General features: G+C 36.0%; 3 protein-coding genes and 1 pseudogene across 3 annotated transcripts; 3 read left to right on the forward strand and 1 right to left on the reverse strand.

Moving 5' to 3' along the window:
• Positions 1-667: 667 nt before the first annotated feature.
• Positions 668-10824, reverse strand: LOC114749099 (WD repeat-containing protein 48). Its single transcript, XM_028937575.1, has 18 exons — positions 10500-10824; positions 9555-9661; positions 8989-9147; positions 7713-7778; positions 7522-7611; positions 7011-7316; positions 6723-6820; positions 6354-6389; positions 6121-6241; positions 5765-6001; positions 5398-5493; positions 5209-5274; positions 5003-5041; positions 4700-4834; positions 3675-4033; positions 2800-2893; positions 1394-1561; positions 668-780 (listed from the first exon to the last, which is right to left on the reverse strand). Exons 2-18 carry the CDS (start codon positions 9651-9653, stop codon positions 682-684), a joined length of 2268 nt encoding a protein of 755 aa, XP_028793408.1. The 5' UTR covers positions 9654-9661; positions 10500-10824; the 3' UTR covers positions 668-681.
• A 3246-nt stretch (positions 10825-14070) lies between these two features.
• Positions 14071-16450, forward strand: LOC114749100 (uncharacterized). Its single transcript, XM_028937576.1, has 2 exons — positions 14071-14453; positions 15368-16450. Exons 1-2 carry the CDS (start codon positions 14110-14112, stop codon positions 16020-16022), a joined length of 999 nt encoding a protein of 332 aa, XP_028793409.1. The 5' UTR covers positions 14071-14109; the 3' UTR covers positions 16023-16450.
• Positions 16451-17100: 650 nt separating this feature from the next.
• Positions 17101-20017, forward strand: LOC114749101 (protein translocase subunit SecA 1-like). Its single transcript, XM_028937577.1, has 5 exons — positions 17101-17324; positions 17446-17594; positions 18068-18229; positions 19100-19215; positions 19580-20017. The coding sequence occupies exons 1-5, from the start codon at positions 17159-17161 to the stop codon at positions 19596-19598; spliced, it is 612 nt and encodes a 203-aa protein (XP_028793410.1). The 5' UTR covers positions 17101-17158; the 3' UTR covers positions 19599-20017.
• A 515-nt stretch (positions 20018-20532) lies between these two features.
• LOC114749102 (uncharacterized N-acetyltransferase p20-like) lies at positions 20533-21347 on the forward strand (annotated as a pseudogene).
• The last annotated feature ends 3 nt before the right edge of the window (positions 21348-21350 follow it).

The following is a 21350-nucleotide window of genomic DNA, read 5'->3' on the forward strand; positions in this document are numbered from 1 at the left end:
TTGTTTTGAAAATAATTTTTAGTTTTTAAAAACAGAAAACAAAAAAACTGATTGGGTAATTTGTTTTTAGTTGCTTGTTTTAAAAAACAAAACAGTAACATGTTTTTAAAAACTAAAAACCAAAACAACTTTCATAAGTTTTCTTGTTTTTGTTTTTGTGTTTTTTATTTTTTGTTTTGAAAAATTCTGAAAATCTTCTTCTCTTCTCACCTACTATCCACCACTTATCATTACCAGTGACAGCTATCACCAACCAAGTGTGATTTTCTATGATTTTTTCAAAACATGATTTTTAAAATTATTATCCAAACAAATTCTTTTTGTTTTTTGTTTTCAAAACTTATTTTAAGAAACAATTTTATAAAATTGTTTTGAGAATAAAAAAACAAAGAACAAAAACAAAAGGGCCCATAGTTTCTGGCCAACACTTGGTATTTTGGTCAATTCAGGTGAAATTGTAACTTAGTTTTTTCCAGGAAGACCGAGTATACACTCTCCAATTTTAAGGAGAATGTAATTTTTCGAGATATAGAGGTATGTAGTTTGGGCATCTCTTAGGGAAGGGGGAATAATTTACCAAAAGAAATGAAGAAACCAAAGACACAAAAGCACGAACATCTTGTAACAGATAAAGCTAAGCATAGGTCTTGGTGCCATACCCACCTTTTGCACAATCTGCCATCACCTGCCTTGAACCACCCTGTAATTGAGGATCAGATCATCTGTTTTCTTCCATATATAAGCACGCACTGTCGCTAAGCTCATTTCAGGAGACAACATCTGGAAACATAATACCAAAACACTACAGCTAAGAATACAGTCACCCACCCATGATAGTACTACAGATGAAATTCGATAATTGCGATCTATTATGTTGAATACACTTGAGGCATATAAGGTCTGAATTACACTTTCATAACGAAAATTATAACATATTTCTGGAGATATTGTTCTTTCAAGTCTCAGTTTCAACTCATCTTGCCATATCCAGTAAAGTAAACCCAGACAATGATAGAGGGAGCTTCCACAAATTGCTGTTTAAATTAAAGCAAGAATTTCAAGGTCCATAATAATTAAATTTTATGATAATATAGTCTGTGTTTAGTATGCCCACATTTGAACTTAATGACCATATTAATCAATTTTGCAGCATGTTCTCTGGAAGAAGGTCAAAGTGGTAGCTTTGCAATTTATACCAAGACCAAAAGGAAGACCACAACTCCGTAAGTGTAATAAATGACCTCAATGTCTTGTGAAAAACACTGAAATGAGAAACCAAGGGAAGCAGTAAAGGTTTCAAGAGGCATGCCAAGACTAACTCAATTTTAGCATCTAGACAATGGTATCATATGCACTGTCAAGAGACAGCATTTCAAACAATTTATAAACTTGCCTGATTGTTGCACAATATTTCAATAGAAGGTTTAAGCTTTGGCCAAGACCTCAATCCAGATCGAAAAGATCCATCCCCAAGTGCAGATCCAGCGGTAAAACTACCTTCGGTATTTGAGCTATCCAGTGGCTTGTCAAGGACCAACTTTTCTATTACATAATTAATAACCTAGACAACAGAAGGGCATGAAAAAAAGGAGCACTTAACTTCTCCAAAACACAGCATCTACTAGAAAGAAAGTCAGGATGAGTACAGCTTTCAATCAAAACCTTTCCTTTTTTGGAATTTTTTTTTTTCTTGGGGGGGGGGGGGGGGTGGTGTCTAGTCATCAGAAAACAGAAAAACTGATAACATACGACACGCTTTCATCAATTTTCGGTGCCTTCCCTGGCCTTTGCTTCAGCTCATATAAGGATGTTAGGCCATTTTCGCTCTTACAACTTTTCTCTCATTTAAAGTGTCTCAACAATAAATGACAGCTTTATATAAAAGGACAAACACCTATAATATAGTTTTGAATCTCATAATTATCAACTAACCGTCAAAACTTTATCAATTGGCCGCTGAATATGTGTCCGTATAAACAAAAATCTTACTATCTCAATACTTGCACAATTTTAAATAAATAACAAAAATTAAGGCTCAATCATTTACAAAAATTTAATGAAAGAACATTATAATTTAAAGGAGAAAATATTCTTTAATGATAGCTACTCTTCTCTTATTTGTTCAGTACTTACACAATTTTAGATAATTAGCCAAAATTAAGGCCAAATTCATTAACAAAAAAATTAATAGGAGAACATATAACTGTGACTCAGGTGAACTGGGTCCCAAGGGCTCACCAGAGCTAGAGCATGTTTTCAGACTCAAAGAGCGTTTACAAAGATACTTACAAATCGCCCACCAACAAAATTCTTACATTGGCAATAGAATTCGAACTCACGACCTTGTAGGTTATGAGTAGACTACTTAACTAAACCAACTCTTGTTGGCTAAGAACATATAATTTAAAGAACAAAATATTCTCTAATGATAATTGCTTATTGTCAATCACATATAACAACTATTGAAGAAAAGAAAAGATGGGGAGTAACATGAGTCATGAGATAATAGTTCCACAAGTAGAGAAAATTGTCGCGGCCAGCTTTTTTGAATATCGGGTAGGTGTATGACCCCTCACAATTTAATGTTAGTGTCTTTGACACCCAAAAAGACGCAATTCCACACTACATAAATCAAGGTGTATCACATTGCTCTCTTCCTACATGGCATTTCATTTAATATAGAGACAGCCATTGCTATAAGAGAATGACTGCTTGATTCATAAAATAATGCTTTCCCAAATGTCAATAACTCTGGGATACGTTGTACAAGAAACATTACTATGAAATACCGTTGCTTACTTTGTGAATTCTCAATATACGTGGAGCACTTAGTTTTCCTTGTGTATGGATCTGGACGGTAGAACCTTCAAATGGTTGCAGGAAGAAACTGCATCTGCATGGGTTTTACAAAAGAATCTATAATATAATTGGGAATTTTACATAATTGGTTTTAGCTATTAAGCATTCATAATTATGAAAAACTCCAGAATGATAGGATTGTCACTGTGAGTAATAAACTCAAATGCGAAATGACAAAAAAAGACCATGGAAATTACAAAATTCCAAATAAGGTATTTTTACAAAAATGTGTTATTATTTGTAAGTCAAGTGTTGTCAAAACCTGTTAAAGTGTGTAACGAATCTTGATTTGGAATTTAATAATTTTCAAGGTCTTTATTTGTCATTCTCCCAACTCAAATCCCTAAGAAAACTTTGTGGTTTTTTGTCCAATGGAAAATAAAATATAATAAATTCAATCTATTAATGACAAAAACCTAGAGAAAATTCAGCAGCAGAAACAGGCAGCAGGGACCATTGCTGACCATGTAACTCTCTAGAGTGAACTTACCATTGAGAAAACAAGGACAACAGCAACTATGAATGGACAGAATATATATTTCAATTAAGGCTTTAAGTTATTAAAAAATTGACCAAAAAAAATAGATTCTATGCAGCATCAGCCAACTAGTATGAACATCTTATGAGCATGGTTTCTTTACTGAAGCCTTGGCCATAGTCAAAACGCAACCACTTCAAAAAAAGAGGGATCACGAAACAAAAAGGACAAAATGTTATTGGGCATTTTCTCCGTAAGGTAACAGGTACACGGTCCAGACACTGTCAGAGGAAGTCTTGAAAAGAAAAGGGGAAATGCAGAGAAGACAAGAAGTTACTTAGTATTTTCTCTTGCAGGCATTCGATTATTCAATACACAGTCCAAACACCAGCTGGGGAAGTCTTTCTCGTTCTCAGTTCCATCTAAATCAGTAATTTTCTTCCTCCATGGACCTCCACGTGTGCCCTCAGTGATAATGGATGGAGGGGAAACAAATGAAAATTCAAATGGAGGATAAACCTTAGCATCATTCTCGGTACTGCAATCAACCTCAATTCTTGAATGGATAAGACTTCTTGTACTACTTTCCTTTCCAGGTACTACTATTTCCCCATTAGCTTGAGATCCCACTCTTTGCTTTCGTCTCACCAACCAATGAGCCAAGAGCCCTTTAAGGGTTTCTCGAGCCAAATTAACCTTCAGAAATATAACCAGACTCATTTAATTCCTTTCAGTACATTTATTGAAACATGAGATTAACAACGGATAGTCAATGACAAATTATTGTAAGCTCCTCATGGTGCCATTGGAAGCTTTAGATATGGATACAATAAAGCACTACAAAATGGATAAACGAAACCTACTTCTGGATATTCTAAAAGCACAAAATAATACTCAGCCTCTGTCAGCTCCACAAAAATAACTGTCCTATTCACTCTGATAAATAAAGTAATCATTCTTTAGACCGAAGGTTCTTGATTCAAATCCCAATTAGAGCCAGAAGAAAGCAAAAACAAAATCTTCAAAAGATAAAATTTAAAAATGTCAATTTTGATTTTATATCTAATTATTAGGATGTATTATTTAATCAACTTCATATTCATTCCTTTAGATAAATAGACAAGTAGTGTGACTGGTGTAGAACAAGGGAAAGCAGTGCCTTAATCAGACCAAAAGAAAAGGGAGCAGCAGCATGACTGAGAAAGTTAAACAGAAGAGCGGGCAACAAAAAGTTGCAGCAATCCTCAGCTTTCTTGCAATAATAAATAGATAGATCAAAAGATAGATATAATAGAAGCAAAATCCACAAAGCACCCTTAAGAAATAAGCAGGTGAATTGATTATGAACAGAGTTCCATTTACCTTATCATCTTCAGGCTTGTTGGCAATATTAAGGTCTGCTGAATACATCTCTGCAGAGAAGCATTGGGGAGTGTCCATATGGATTGACAAACTTCCAAGCCTGGTATCCACAGTGAACCATGCAGGAATGCTAACCTAAGGCAGTAGGAAAAGAAAATAAAAACCAGACGGAAATAATAAGCTCTGTAGATTGTTCATTTTGTCTTTTTCTTTTCTTTTTTTTTTTTGGGGGGGGGGGTGTTGCGGGGATGCATCAGTAACAATAAAAATGATTGCTACAATGTTGTCAATCTGTAATCATACCATCTCAAACAGCTCTTCCTTTATCTCGTCGAACGAAACCTAAAAAGTTGACATTCAAAGCATGAGACATTTTGAGTTAGCTACAGTTGAAACTTGCAGATAAGAATCAGTAAGCAGACTAAGCTCCTTCCCCAAAAGTCAAGATTTCCATAAAAGATGTCTCATCATTCCAACTACATACGGAGAAAAATCCAAATAATGGTCACCTTTCCATAATCTTTGATCACAACGCCCCTTGTAATCTCCCACAGTTTCACTGAACCAGCAGTATCCTGTTAATTGAGCCCTCTATTAGTTCACAAGATTACAGACAGAAACGGTAGCAATTAAGCAGCAGAATAAGTAACACCACCAACAGTCACATGTAGCACATGTACAGATAACATCAACATTACCTTTGTCAGAACATGCCTCCTATTATTGAGCACTTCATGCTGCACTATTCCAGGGGTACCAGCAATAGTTAAGGTTGGTTTTTTATAAACAGGTGCCTATTGAGATGGAAATTTTCGCAACAAAAAAGATAGTTAGTGCCCACTACAGAGAACTACATGAAGATTAAGTTCATAAGTTAAAATCATTGGAAGGCAAATCCTATCATCCTAAATAGAACATGATACGTAAACAATATGCTCCTTCTTCACGAGGTGCATATCATGCAACTGGCATTATGAGCTCCCCTAGCACTACACTACTCCATAGACAAAGCAATATTAACCCTAAATCAAAAAGATGAACCTATGAGAAATGAATGTAGCATACTGGGGAGGATCCTTCTAGGGACACCCTTGCCCTGGAAAAGGACAAGTTTCCAGCTAAAAAGGAATTGCCCTTTTGGAAAATCTTTTGAGGATAATGTCCTTCAGCAGGCCATCTGTGTACTGAAGAATTGGTAGATGCAACCCATATACTATCATCATGCAAAGCCAATTGCAATATAGGGTCTTCGCCAGTGCAAAGCAGAAGACTCTCTCTTGTTTGCAAGTCTGTCAAGTATAACTGCAAATAAAAAGGGCATTAAAAGGATAAACTTAGCAAGTTAGACAGAAGATGTCACATAAAGTCAAGTCAAAATAATAATTAACATCAACGTTATTTTAAATGATAGCTTCACTCACCGAAAGGTCTCTCCCACCACTATAAACATGACTAAATGATGGGCTGGTGGCCAGTGCCCAAACAGAATCTGTATGAACAGCATATGAATGTACACATCGCTGCTGACCTAGATCCCAAAGTCTATGAAGAGAGACGGAAGATCAGTCAACCATATAACCCTAAATTTTAGTGCTTATGACATCATATACAAACTTTACCCTAGCTTTCTTTTATTATTGTTTAAAAAAAATACCTGATCATAGAATCAGATGATCCTGATAAACAAAACCTGCAAAAATGAATGATTGAAGTATCTCAGATGACTAGCAGCAAAAATTATTAATGACCAAATTCATTCTTTCTTCGTCTGCATTACTGAACCACAAAAAGCTATGTGGCATATAATGTCATTTAAGTCATAGTTATATGTAAGCTGGAGGAACCTACAAATTGAGGGAAGTTTTAAGATACAAATAAAAAGACAAAAGCAAGCTCCAAACTCAATCACTTGTAAACACTGCTTCTCAACAGCAGAAGAAATATTTGGCACGCAAGGGAAAGGAAATAGCCATTAGTTGTTAATTCAGCTGCAAATTTGATCCTAAATTTCCACCCAACAAACCTGCCAGTAGAATCCAGAAGTAGAGCCCTAATGTTATCCGTATGCCCCCTTAGCTTCATAGTCTTTGATCCAGATCTTGGGTCCCAAACACGCACAACCTTGAGGAAAAGGAAGGCATAAATAAAGCACATGCCAAAGGTCAATGACAATACCCTGCAGGCTATCCAATGAAATTTAAGCTATGGTAGGTTCAAGAGAACCACTGCAGCACTGCTTTTAATTAAAAAGACAATAACTCAAAAGAGACCTCAGAAAGGGCATAAAAATGAAATCATTGCCATATTGTACCTTTTCTGTGCCACCAGAGACAAGAAGTGTTCCACCTTCATTCATTGCTAATGCATAAACAGACTCCTTATGGCCTTTGGCTGCAATCGGAATATACCCTTGACAATGACTAGTGGGTGAGGAAAGATTGTTGTTTGAGCTGATGGTATGTAAGCCTGTCATTATTAGGGAGTTGCCAGAACCATTGACACCATTTGAACAATCATCATCCATAACTTCATGGAATTTTGAGATTGGGGTGATTGAAGCTTCAAGATTCCAAATGAAAACCTCTCCGCCCAGGCCACCAGAGGCAACAATATTGCTCTAAAATGCACAACACTATAAAAAGATTAGAAAATGAATTTGATAAAGATAAAAACTTCTTTTTAATCAAAACTATCTATGACATTCAATAAGAAAAGCTATCTTTCAGATTTGAAGTGAATTATATGAAACATAAAATTGGGCCTTCTTACTCTTTTGATGGACTTAATAATTGGATATGGCACATAAAGTTTGGATACATTACATTTTTTTCTGCAGCCGCAAGGCAAGTAACATAATCAGAATGTTGGCTGAGAGTCTTAGTACAAGCTCCATCAGATAAGGCATCCCATGTCTGGCACCCGACAGGAAAGAAGAAAAAGTAAAGACAATAAAATATTTAATGGCAACATGGAAGAAGAATAGAAAGAATAAAATAATTAAGGTGTGACTAACCTTGAGGGTTGCATCTGAAGAACAAGAAACAAGTGTTCTATCACCCACGATAACAGCATCATTCACCTGCAGAAGCAAAATCAACTTAATCATGTTCCAGGCAACTCGTGCATGAATTACGGATTGTGCATGGGCCACATTGCAAGAAACTATTTGCTCAACTTTCTGCGTAACATAGTGTAATTAGACAAGGTGAGCTTAGCTTAGAGACACTTCAAAAGATTTGGCTTTTCTAAAGAAGAAATACTAATGAAAAGATGACCACAGGAGAAGGTTAAGCATTCAGTGCCCATGAAAGTTGCCTCAGATGGCGCTCACCCAAAGCGTCGATAGGCAATCAAATTTCAATGTGATTTAAAATTTTTGTGCAACAGAAATTAAGGGCTGTGAAATGCCGTCATGGTCTAATCCAGTCTTCACGATTTTTCCTCATTATGGATTCTAATTCCAAGAAAAGAAACCAACGACAGTTAAAAAGTGCAAATAAGAGTGTTTCCAACAAAATGCAAAATAAATAGTAATTGCATATCAATACAGCAATTTCCAACCTCCATTGCAAATGAAGACTGAAGAAAGTTAATAATCATCATAACAATATATCACTTACAAGTTCCACATCAAGGAGCGATCTGTATGCATCACCATAGGGGGCACTTGCTCCACCAACAAAAACGCTAATATTATGTATAGAAGTTGTTCATGAGGGGGGGAAAAAAATTACACATGAATTGCCCCTAAAAATTTCAATTGCCCCCTCTGACAAATTTCATTTGTCCCTCACCCAAGAAAAATTGTGTTTAACTCCATTTAAATTTTTTTGAAATTCTGAAACATATATACTTAAAATAATAATTTTTCTATTATATTGATTACAAATACATATTGTTTCTTTAGTAATTAATGATTTTTATATCAATTTCGATGAGTATTTGAAATTATAGCTCCATATAGTATTAACATTTATATTAGGCACAAAATTGGCCCCCACTAACTAATTTTTCTGGGTTCATCCCACGAATGAGAAATATTTAGTTAATTGCATAGCTTACAATTTCCCCACCTCACAATTTTGGACCTAACAATTAAGGTTGGACGTTTAATTTGACTTCAAAAAAAAAAAAAAGCACCTTAATAATTAACAAGAAATCTCTTAGTTTTCCATTCAACAAAAGTCCACTAGATGAATAATTAAACAACGATGCCTTCCCAAGACTGACAAATCCGTCTACAACCTGACAAGTGAAGCAGGGAGAAATTTAATAAATAAAGAAGCTACCCAATCAACATGAGACTCAAAGGTAGCAGAGCATGTTGCAGCATCTTCAGCCAGTGCCCATCGTTTCAGTGTGCCATCACGGCTCCCGGTGAAGAGATAATCAGGCCCATTAGAAACAGAAGACTTGAGGGTAGCCAAACCATTTATGCCTGCACAGTGCTGTAGAAAAGGAATAAATTTCAAACAAAGAAGGAAAGAGCAACGTAAACAAAATTCAAGGGGGGATTTCTGACCAAAATCTTTGAGGGATGAATAAAAAGCACCTGATGAAGTCAAATACCAGGTGCAAATAGGAGGTAGTGTTAAATATTAAGAAATAAGGAGGGCAAATATGTATACCGCTGAGGGCTGCTATTAAACAACAGAGAAATTTTATTTTCATCTGACTACACAAAAGATGTACATATATTACTTCTACAAACAACCTAATCAGTCCCAGGGAATTGGCAGGTTTTGTAAAACAATATGTTTGAATTTAAAATGGTCAGCAGCACAAATTACAAGAAACAACCATGACATTTAGATGTTTAGATACAACAAAAAAGAAAAAGAAATGATGAATTCACCTTTGTGTCATCAGAATCACTCAAAACATATGTTAATCTCTTCTCTTTACGAAGCCGACTTGAATTGTTTGTGTTTCCTGTGCTTCCCACACGATGCATTGCAGAAACTATGACAGTACATAATTCTCGAAGTGTCAATAAAATAAAGGAGTTAACAGCAGAAAATGCAAAGGAGGCATACAAGATCAAATGATATTCGTCCACCACACTAATTACTAAATTTCAAACACAGAAAAACAACCCAACTTCTGTCTTCACCGATATAAAGTGAAAGTGAAAAATTAAAACGTATACGTAGAACCCGTTGACAATAATTTAATGTTGACATTCTGTTCAGAAGTCTAAAACTCCAAAAAATTCGAGGGGCATTTCAAATTACCGAAGAAAAACTTTCCATTCATGGGGACAATAGTCTCTATTAAAAGTAAGACTCAGATGAAAGCATTTGGCACAGCCCAGGAGCCCATAAACCACTTAAATCCAGATCATACAATTATCCGTGAGGGTTGCAGAGGATAGCATCAACCCAAACTCATTCTTTCCACAATGCCGGAATAATCAAGCAAAAGATGTATATAGCATATCGAGTTTATTGGGGGGGGCCAAAAAGCGAATTAAGCAAAAACCACGATCATCAAAATAAACCTAGAAGAGACAACAGATTAAACCCCCTGAAGCAATCACATACCTCAACATCCTGATAAACAGAAAAAAAGCGAAGAAATAAAATAAAAAATGCCCCAACAAGGACTAACAGCAAAATTTACTAAGCCGATCATCGGGTCAGGCATTCAAGGGCCCGCGGGAACATAACCAACCATGTTGATTGTTGTAAGATGCAGAGAGTTATTTTGCAATAGAAATTTAACAAATAAGAATTTAAAATTTAAAATCGAGTTAGAGAAAGAAGAGATGTAAAGGTAGAGAAAATGGTGAAGTCCTAACCTCAATCAGTAAGAATTCGAAGCTTCCTTCAGCTTGTCTCCTCCCACTGCCGAAGTTTCAACGATACAGGGAGGCTTTTCCGAAGAGAGAAAGGAGAGTGAAAATTGGGCTTCGATTTTATTGCGGCAGGTCCTTTGACTGGGTTTGTGTTTTTTAATCGAGGACAAGATCGTCCTTGCACGTCTAAGAAAAATTCCAGACTGGAAAACGGAAAATCGTTACTTCTTTTTTACCGAGGGAAATCGTTCCCGATAGTTCGGGGCCTGCGTTAGCTTTTCAGCATTTGCCACGGTCGCATTTTTTAGGGAAGCAGGTTTCGTGATTCGCGTCTGATTTTTATGGCTTTAAGCCGGGAACAAACAAGCGACGGAGTCCGTTTCCCTCCTTGCCTAATATTTCATTCACTCTCAGATTAGTTCAAAGTAGTGATGGTGTATAATTTATCGATCATTCATGGTCATGCTGTTCTCAAATTAAAAAATCAAATTAAAAAATGTTTGGGTGAAACACTCCTGGATTTTTAAAAAATTATTATTTTAAAAATAATTTTACAATATATAAAATAAATATGCAAGAAAAATTTTGTTTTGACTTGCGTTAAAGTATTTTTTAAAAATACTTTTTAGGTTAATCAAACACTCCTAGATTTTTAAACTTATGGTGGCTTTTGGATGATTTTTTTAAATAGGGTATTTAAATTTCAATTCTTCCAACCAAGAAAAATTTGTTTTTATGAAATTTTTTAAAAGAAATAAAAATAATTGTGGGGAGTTCAATATGTGCAAGTAAAATAAAATAATTATTATATCCTTTGGATTTTTAATGTAAAACTTAATTTGAGAAGTGATGTTAGTCCTATATATAACACGTATTTTACATACTTATCGATTTTTTTCAAATTAATCATACTGATATTCCTTCAATAATAAGCAAATAAGAAGAAAAGAGGAAATCAAAAAAGATTATTAGGGTGCTTTAAAAAAAATATTAACTAATTTAACTAATATTTTAAACTATTTAAATTAGTTAATTATGAGTATTATTTATGATTTGCAAACAACATAGTTCTTATAGTTGCTAGAATGATTCTATGCATGCAGTTATTTGATTTCTATAAATTAGCCCGGGGAACTGTCTCCTAAAGATAAGTGATTATGGATGTTAGCATGGAATATAAAACCTAGATTCAATCACTTTATCTATAAATTGTCATGTGCTATATCTCGGTAACTGACATAAAAATTAGCTGGCTAATTTGACTACATCAAGAAACTAATTAGGTTAGTTATTTGTGGTAAATAGATATTGTTTTTTTTTTCAAATATCCTTGTTAATCATGCGTATTAATTAATATTACTATTTATAAGACACTTAACACGTACAATTACTGTAAATACTACATTCAGAAAAAATAGATAAATATGATAGAAAAAGTTGATTGAAATATTATATTTAAAATCAAATCAAACTAACTCTTATATCAAGGATGAGGATAATATAAAAAATATGTGTGTTGGCCAAAAAATAGTATAAAAAAAGTGACTCAATTTAACGCGACACGCGGCCAATAATGGTTTGATTAGAAAAATTATGTATTGTGTAATAATGGTTTGTTTTTATATAAAATCTAATTTGATATTTAATTTAATTATAAATATAAAATCTTAATTTACTTTATGCTTTGTGTTTATATACATGATTATTAGCAGGGGTATTTAAAAAATAATAATACTTATTTATTTCAAACAATTAACTTAACTTTTTTTTTTTATATATTCATATCAGTTGACTAGCTATTATGTTAAAGACCAGAAATAATATCAAAACAGCAATACCAATAACGACAAAGTTAAAAACATATTTAAACAAATACATGCAATACAAATAATGAGAAACCATAAGAGAGTCCAAATTGAAAAAAAACATGTTTAGTTGGTAAAAAAATTAGTTTATAAATCAAGATTGTTAGTTCAAATTCTAAGGCCAGGCATTATTTTTTTGGCTTTACAATCTAGTGGAAATTTAGATTAAAAAAAAAACACATATACACAGTTCAAATTCTCAATTGCCCACATTTAATATGTAATAACACTTCAAATGCGGCTGCTTGTTTTTTTATTAATTAAGTTGAGCCTAATAAGAGGCACTAGCCATTGATAGCATGATAGAGTGAGGTTTGAACACGTAAAGGATGTGCTCGTGTTTAATACTCGGCAGTTTCTTCAACCGGTTTATCCTCCCCCGGGCACAACCGGTTTATCTGTGTATATCTCAATATGGCTTCCTAGCTTCCACACACTAAGAGTTTGTTTAGATTGACGATTGAAAAAGTAATTTATGAGCAATTTGACCTTTGAAAAAGTGAGATTGAGTAAAAGTTAAATTGGGTAATATGAACTGTATTTGGATTAAATTTTATAAAAGTTAGATTGGATAAAATGTTATTTAGATTATGATTGAACAAAAGTAAACTTAGTTTGAAAAATTACTAAAATAGTTATGAGTTTTATTAGATAATGAAAAATAATAAAGAAATAAATTTACATAATGCAATAAATTTAAATTAGTAAGTTTAGTTTGTAAAATTATCAAAATGAATATGAGTTTTATTAAATAATAAAAAATGATTAATTTATTAATTTAAAATATCATAATAAAAAATATCATTAAAATATGTTTAAAAGGCTGGATTTTATTGGACTGATATTATAGCACTAGGAAATATTTAATCTACGCATTCTTATTAAAGAACAACATGCTCATGTTGGCCAAGAAAGAGAGAGAGAGAGAGACAGATGGGAGATAGAGGGAGAAGCATGGGATGAGGGGACAAGCGTGAGACAAAAATGAGAGAGAATATAAGCCATAAGCAGGTAAAAGTTACCTCCTTTAGCTTATTTTCAATCCCACGTTTGCATAGTTTTCGGCTCTCAAACTCAGTAACCCACAAGTTGTACCAAATAATACCACAATCTTCAATCGGGGTTCTTCAAAAAATAAGCTTCTTATGACTCAAAATAAACCCTCCCAAACAGGCACTGAGAATATTGCTCTGTTCAGATGGTTGGCATGAGATGCAACTAGCTAAGTATGATAGAGCCGTATTTTGCTTCGCACCCCGAGTATCTTGAGATGGCCAGGAGCACTATGGAATCACATTACGAGTTCAGAGATATGTTATCCGTGGACTATAAGCTGATAAGCGGGGAAGATGACATAAACACAGCCCCCTAACATGAGTCTTACGTAAAGCTATAAAACATGAGCGGTATCTGATTTTTGGCTCTCAGAAAACTAATAAAAGGCTCACAACAAATACTCTTATTGCCAGCCACTTGGAGCATCGGGGGAACTAGGTCAGATGTAGAGCTTAAAAATAAACTATGGAGTAATTATCACCCACACAGTGGATCGTCTGTTTAAGAATTCTGCTTTAATGTAAATATAAAATACACTTTTTTGATGGTGAGCCTTGAAACGGTGTCGTTGACGTGCCCGCAGGTGCCAAACAAAACCCCTTGGCGATTATTAACCGCAACTGGGAAGATCCGTCACCGACCCTGATCTAGAGTCTGCCTTGCGCAGGCGCTGAGAACGGGATAAATCATAGATGGCACTCTCATCGTCGCCGGCGGCGTCGAAAGGCATAGTGGTGACAGTGCCGGCTCTGGTTCTCTCTGCCTTGGCCGCCGCTATTTTCCTCCTCTTCCTCTTGTCAACGCTCTCTTCTTGCTCTTGCCCTTCAGCTGCTGACACACCTATTTCCAGTGGAAACGGTTTTCGTGATGATACCTCCGGGTCGGGTAGCGGCAATATTCCCTTTTCGACAACAAAGGAGGACGTAGAGTGGGTAAAATATCAGATCCAATTGAACGGGCTTCATATGCATGACAATGTGCTCCGCAAGGGCATTAACCCTCGCACTAGGGCTCAGCAACTCGAGGATCTTAGACAGTAAGACCCGTTGATCCTGTTCTTGTCCATTTCCTGGGTATAGGCTCTTTTTTTTTTTGGGTCTAGTAGCTGCTCTGTTCTCATCCGAAATAAACCTTGCCTTAACACCAAGATATCTCCCTATTCATGGGCGATCCTTTGATCTCTAGCTTCATATTCCTCTCAGTAGTTACCAACAACATTCGTTCGTCATACATATAATTGAACTGAAACTCTAGCTTGCAAGAGAGAATTGGAACAAAATGCAAATAGATTAGAAATCGAGATCAATGATTAGCTAAATGAATTTAAGGGATATATTGTAAAGGCGCATGATACAGCAAGACTGGAGAGATTTAATGAAATGGAAGTGGGAGTTTTAGGAAATTTGCTTATGCCGATATGCTGATTTTAAACTGAGTTTAGTCTGCATGGTTTTGTTGAATTTGTCTGGTCGCCAAGATGTATATTTTTAACTGTGCCCCCTCCTTTTTTTTTTTTTTTGAAATTTGCCTTTGTGCTCATTTTAATACTGCGATTCATTTGTGTATACGATTCCTTTCTTTCTGATGTTGTTTTGTGATTTGGAAGATGCGGAAATGATCTGTCTGGTTTCCAATAATGGCAGAATTTGTTCAAATTAAACACCAGAAAGCACCTACTTCAAACCTCTATGCTGTGTCAATTTGGTTTGATACAAGACTCTTTTTGGATGCACCAATTTCATCATCGCACCCTTAGGACAAACAATGTTCTTTTTCATTAGATGTCTCTAAAACTGAAAACCTGCCCTGTTCTGTTTCTCTTAGCATACTTATTCAAAGACATCAAAATGTTGTTTTTGCTTAGTTCATTTGTGCACAGTGATGCATTTTGTTGTAATTTTAAGTTCAGTTTGTTTGGCACGAACTATATGGTATTTCTGCTGCTTACAGATTTAAGGGCATATCACACTATGAGGGACCTGAATCAGATAATCACACTGCACTGCCTTGCCCGGGGGAACTCCTGGTTGAAGAGCACCACAGCAACTATGGTGAGCCCTGGGCTGGTGGAAGAGATGTGTTTGAATTTCTTGCTCAGTCCTCTCAACTCAGACCAGACTCCCGTGTCTTAGAGATTGGTTGTGGTACTCTTCGAGTTGGCTTGCATTTTATTCGGTTCTTAAATCCAGAGCACTTTCATTGCCTTGAAAGGGATGAGCTCTCCCTTATGGCTGCATTGAGGTATGAGCTTCCCTCCCAAGGCCTCTTGTTCAAACGCCCTTTGATTGTGAAGGGAGAGGACATGGATTTCAGTAAGTTTGGCTCTGGAGTTATGTATGATTTGATATATGCTAGCGCCGTATTTCTTCATATGCCTGATAAGCTCGTTTGGGTTGGGCTGAAGAGGCTAGCCAGTAGATTGAAACCTTATGAAGGACGAATCTTTATATCACATAATATCAAGTTCTGTTCACGATTGCGGGGAGAAGAATGCACAGAGAGACTCGCGAGTTTGGGGCTTGAGTATATTGGGAAGCATACTCATGATAGTTTGCTATTTAATCACTACGAGATATGGTTTGAATTTAGGCGTTCGAAGGCTTAATTGTAATAGAAGCTCAAGAAAGTAGCTCCCAGTGGTCTCAGTGCACTTATTGTGCCTTTGCTCTGAATGCCTCTTTTCGCTGGGTAGTTGAAAAGTTTATCGAGTCTTTTGATCATTGGCACATCTAATTGTGCAGGAGAATTAACGTTTTTGCAAGCATCTAGACAGAGAAGGATCATCGTGATTTTTGACGAAGACTCCAAAGAAAGCAGGGAGAGTTGAGTTATAAATTGAGGTGACATGCTGGAAAGGCTAGCGTTTTTTTTTTTTTTTTTTGGAAATTTTTTTTTAATTCTATTTTGAGATTGATGTAAAAGATGTAATTTAGTTTTCATTATATTTTGCAACCAGTAGTTGTTAGTTCTAAATGGGGTAATGTAGTGACATTGAATGAGTTATATCCTAGTTGTAACTTCTGATTTTTCTCAGCGTGGATGTTTCTAAGTTCTGCTTTCACCCCCTCTGCTTCTTGGGTGATAAATTGGGCCCAGCAGGCCTAAAGAAATTAAGCAAAAACAAAAAAGAAAGCATAAAAGGGATTTATAATGACACATTGAATATGAAAAGGGGCAAAAACTGCTGTGTCTGGTTTACTGTTTATCAAAAGTACATTCGTTAAACTGACTTTTAAAATAATAAAAATAGCTCCCACTCGCCTTCTTTGAAATGGATTTTTAAGCTACGTAGATGGGCTCTAAAAAAAATTAAGGTCCTGCCTCTGAAGCCCGAAATTGGGTTGGGTGAAGCTCAGGACACTTAAATAAAAAGTCTGAACTACCCATTACTTAGTACTGTTTGGTATGAAGAAAATAAATGAATTTTTTTAATAAGTTTTATTTGAAAAATTGGAACAATAAGATTTTAAAATTTTAATAAAAAAATAAGTATATAAAAGAATAATAAACATTAATTAGAAGTTTTTTTTTTCATTTTTTAATTTTTAAAGTAAATTTATTAAAATTTTGCTTGTTTTTTATTTTCTTTTATTTTTCCCGTACCAAACAAACCGAACCGGGAAGAGCAAGTAAACGACGCCGTTGCTTGATGGAAATCCAACATCAAACATTTCAGGGGGAGACTGGAGAGAATGAGAAAATGCAAGATCGAACGAAGTCTGCGTAGCCGCGGAATCAAGGATGGCTGGAGTTCGCATCTTAAGTAAGTCACAGTGCCGCTCAATCTTCTCCACAGCGCAGGTCCATGCCTCCTGGATGGAGAAGGTCAAGGGCGTCTTCACCGGCAAAAAGACCCCTTCCGATTCCAACGAATCCGAAATCAGCTCCGATTCGTTCACGCTTCTCCGTGAGTTCCATTACCCTTCTACCATTTAACCTCTCGCCCCTAGCTATCTTACGTAATTCATGATCACATTTTTTTAACAGAAAACCGTCCTTCAAATTTATGTTTTCCCCCTTTTCTGAAGGATTTGCGGATGAAATGAAGAAAGCAAGAAGAGTAGGGGCGTTCAAGCAGTACGTAGTTGGTCGAAGTAGTGAAGCGACCTTTGCTGATGCGTTCGAGAAACAGGAAGCGATAATTCGATGTTTAGCAGGTTTTGACCCCACTGGAGAGGTTATTTCTCTTCTTTTCCCTTTTTTCCCCCTCAGTAGCGACGCCGCCTTCTTAATACCTGTATCTTTTAACGTCGGGACCATCAGCCTTTTAGCCACCGCTTATAGTTGAAGTTCACGTCAGTCATCTTAGTAGGTGCCTGGGAATATTGTCGTTTGTTCTTTTTTCCCCGAATTTGTAATGCACTAAGACAGAATAGAAAATCTGCTAAATGATATTAACCCTTTAAGAAACCAGCCATAATGACGTATGAAATTCATTGTCTAAAACTTTTTGGGGTGTCCCCATCACTTACTTGCCACCTAAAATGTTCCTCGCTCCAAACACCATGTTTGAGCTTTTGGCACTATCTAATTGTCTTATATGATCGAAGTTTATGTTCTTGATGAATTTCTGCACTGATTGTCTATCTGTCTATATTCCCTGACAGTTCTACTGAAGCTAACTGTAACCTTATTATTTCTCATTTTCAGAATCTCCAGACCCCTCAAAAAAAAGAAGCAGCAAAGCATTGTAATTGCACAATTTCTGATGTGGAAAATGCACTGTCGAAGTTCACTTGGGCTAAAGAAGCACAAAAGAAGATAGAGAAGCTCAAGGAAGAAGGAAAACCAATGCCAAAGAGCATTGCTGAGGTAGTATAACATGCTCCAAATAAAAAGAAACAATATAAGCCTTGGTGTGTTTTTGGTTTGCACATTATGATTATTATTGTTGATATGTGTGGGGAATGGATCGATCTTGTGTACAAAATTAGCCACAAAAATATAAGTGCTATTACATGTCAGAATTTGTTAAGGACGATCTCGTTTGCTTCTTTGAAACTTGTTGTGACCCTGCTTTAATGCTTGATAAAACAGACAACAAAACTAACAGTAATGAAGCAGAGCAGCAATAAGTGAGGAAAATCCTGAGGCTTTGATATTAATGTTCTAACACTGAATCGAGATACAGCAAGCTCCCCTGATTCTAGCTCAAAGCCCTATTTCCCCCTGATTATCAAAATAGATCACAACAGCAACTTAATAGTAAAAGGTTACACTGGAACTAAAATGACAAAGCTTTAACACAGCAGCTCCCCATGGCATTCGAGAGGCCAGGGCTCTCCCTCAATACTCTCTCCCAAAAATTACCTGCCGTATGTTAGTTTCATTACAAAGCAATATATAGTCTCCCCAAAAGTAGTCCTACCCACCCTACAATGTTTAAGACCCATACGGCTAGTGGTTAGCTGCCAATCAGAGTTGTTCCTCATTTCCTGGAGCTCTGGAATAATTGTTTTGATCAGTGGATTTAACTTCTTCCCTTGGTTTTCTTATTTTTCTCCCATATGTCTTCCTAATGCCAGCGGTTATATCAAAACTAAAAAATTTTAAGAAAAATGTGGAGGTGATTCTTCTGGTGCTAGTATTGATGCTGATTTTGAACATATGCAAAATATGTATTTTATGTTTTTTTTTTTATTTAGATACACCGGAAAATAATATGCATTTTATGTTGTCTAGGTGCAAAAGATGGTCGGTTCAACTCCATTGGATTTGGCCAGGTCTAATTTGGCCCAAAGTGGACAAGTGAGTAGGAATGCGCTCTGTCCATGTGGTTCCAAGAAGAGATACAAACGGTAATTTGGCCCTGTTTTCAAATTCTCTGCGTGATAAAGGGTTATTCAGATTTACATGTATCTTAATTCTCGCGAAATTGAAGAAATTAAATTATGCTAATGAAATAATTTTGACTATCTTTCTTTCTATTTTAATTGTAATATCTCTTCAGAGTGTAAAATGCGTCATCTAATGGTATATGGTAAGCTCTTGGACTAAATACAAAGGCTATGAAAGCAGACATCTGTAATAAAATCTGATTTTATTTCCAATTATTTAGTTCTACTTGGTACTGGAAAATAAACACTCTGTTGGACTTGATTCAATATTTCCATGTGAATATATTTTCAAGATTGATCAGCTGCTATTGCTTTATTGATGAAGGTGCTGTGGAAAGGATTAAAGTGATTCAGAAGTTACCTATTCAACAATAGAAGGGGCGGGTCGCCGGGTTCTGGTTGTTGGGATCCCAAAATACTAGAATCAATATGCCCTGGTGCTCTGGTTTTATTGGTTCAGTTGGACAAACTACCGGATGCGCAGGAAAATGATGCGGCGAAAGGATCATTCCTCAAATAGATGCTTACCCTTTTTTTTGACGTTCACATTGGCGGCTGTGAATTGATTGAAAGCGAATTCGTTGAGTTAATTCCTGGTTCCCTTCTCTCCACTCTCACTCAAAAAAGTGGGGATTAATTATGTATGATTCTGAGGATATTTTCATTTGACTGAAAAATAGAGTACCTTTCATTTCACCAAAAAAAAGAGAAAGAAAAAGAGTACCTTTCAATATTGACGTGGTCATGAGTTTAATTCTTCTAATCCCAATGGTTGTCATCTCCTTGCATTTTCATTCAATACATGAAGCATGAAAATATTTAAACTAGCAAAAATATTTCCCCCCAATCGTACATGTTGAAGACAAATACTAGCTTATATTCTAAAATCAAAATTCTCCCATGCCAATTAAATCAAAATACCATTTTGTATGTCAAGCACAGCTCTTCAAGCTAACTAAACATGATTTCTCATTGCTACGTAGAATCTGAGATAACTTGTATTATTCATACTTTATGAATAGTACAACTTATTATAACTTCGTATTGGGTGGGGGGGAAAAAAACTTTGTATGGATACAAGGGGCTCGTATGACGGCGAAGTCCAACTCCACCGACACATAAAGGCAAAAGTTAATTGCCGGAAAGCACGGTGAAAAAGAAAAAACCAGAGTGGTGAATTTGGAGAGCAAAGCAGAGCAAGTCTGTTTTTGACCCGAGCACTTAATCATACGGCTCTTTTTCGTGCCTCTAGTATTTGACCGACCAGCATCCATTTGATATAATATTCCGAAAATGTTGGCTATATAAAATATGCACAAGGGTACGGCAATAATGGAGACACAGCAAAGCAATTACGGCAATGGATATGTCAAGGATCTCGCTGCGGCCATTCAAGTTGACCGACGCCGACGACTTCTTGTCATGGGCAGGAGACGATCAAGTGACTCAGAACCTGCGGTGGAAGACTTGTGGTTCTAAGGAAGAGGCATTGGCTTTCATCAGAGATGTTTGCATACCTCATCCATGGCGACGCTCAATATGCCTCGAATCCTCGATGACCGTTCGATCGGCTTTGTTTCAGTGTTTCCATGGTCTGGCGATGAACGTTGCAAGGCGGATATTGGTTATGCTATAGGAGCCAAGTACTGGGGCCAGGGGATTGCCACAAAAGCAGTGAAGATGGCTGTGTCACAAGTGTTCAAGGATTTGCCTCACTTACTAAGGCTACAAGCTTTCACTGTTGCGGAGAATAAGGCTTCTCAGAGGGTACTGGAAAAGGTTGGGTTCCAAAGGGAAGGCCTGCTCAGGAAGTACACTTATCTTAAGGGCAGTGTCAGGGATCTGGTCATCTGTAGTCTTCTATCTACTGATAATATCGATCATTAATAATGAATTAATGATCCGTCTCGTGTAGTTAGACCACTGCGGTTGTTGTATCTACTGATATCTTCAGGCTCGCAATCCCAAGAGCATTTCGAAATTCAGCTTTGTTTTACAATAATCTTTAGCTTTTTAAGAAAGAACTAATTACTTTCTAAAGTTTAACCCTTCATTGATTGGGAAATATTCGTTTGAAGACTGCAATAACACATTTT

The sequence above is a fragment of the Neltuma alba genome, unplaced genomic scaffold (assembly GCF_004799145.2).
Source record: "Neltuma alba isolate B1F8T4 unplaced genomic scaffold, ASM479914v2 tig00005946_pilon, whole genome shotgun sequence".
Lineage (NCBI taxonomy): Eukaryota > Viridiplantae > Streptophyta > Magnoliopsida > Fabales > Fabaceae > Neltuma > Neltuma alba.

What these genes read in the sequence shown, in the direction of transcription:
- LOC114749099 (XM_028937575.1), bottom strand. Translation starts at nt 9,653, where the DNA reads ATGCATCGTGTGGGAAGCACAGGAAACACAAACAATTCAAGTCGGCTT. An exon ending in CTTCTGGATTCTACTGGCAG is followed by an intron (nt 6,390 to 6,722) that starts GTTTGTTGGGTG and finishes TCATTTTTGCAG; the next exon opens with GTTTTGTTTATCAGGATCAT. An exon ending in AAATATTGTGCAACAATCAG is followed by an intron (nt 781 to 1,393) that starts GCAAGTTTATAA and finishes TTATGTTTCCAG; the next exon opens with ATGTTGTCTCCTGAAATGAG.
- LOC114749101 (XM_028937577.1), top strand. Translation starts at nt 17,159, where the DNA reads ATGGCTGGAGTTCGCATCTTAAGTAAGTCACAGTGCCGCTCAATCTTC. An exon ending in CGATTCGTTCACGCTTCTCC is followed by an intron (nt 17,325 to 17,445) that starts GTGAGTTCCATT and finishes CCTTTTCTGAAG; the next exon opens with GATTTGCGGATGAAATGAAG. An exon ending in TGCCAAAGAGCATTGCTGAG is followed by an intron (nt 18,230 to 19,099) that starts GTAGTATAACAT and finishes TATGTTGTCTAG; the next exon opens with GTGCAAAAGATGGTCGGTTC.
- LOC114749100 (XM_028937576.1), top strand. Translation starts at nt 14,110, where the DNA reads ATGGCACTCTCATCGTCGCCGGCGGCGTCGAAAGGCATAGTGGTGACA. An exon ending in CAACTCGAGGATCTTAGACA is followed by an intron (nt 14,454 to 15,367) that starts GTAAGACCCGTT and finishes TGCTGCTTACAG; the next exon opens with ATTTAAGGGCATATCACACT.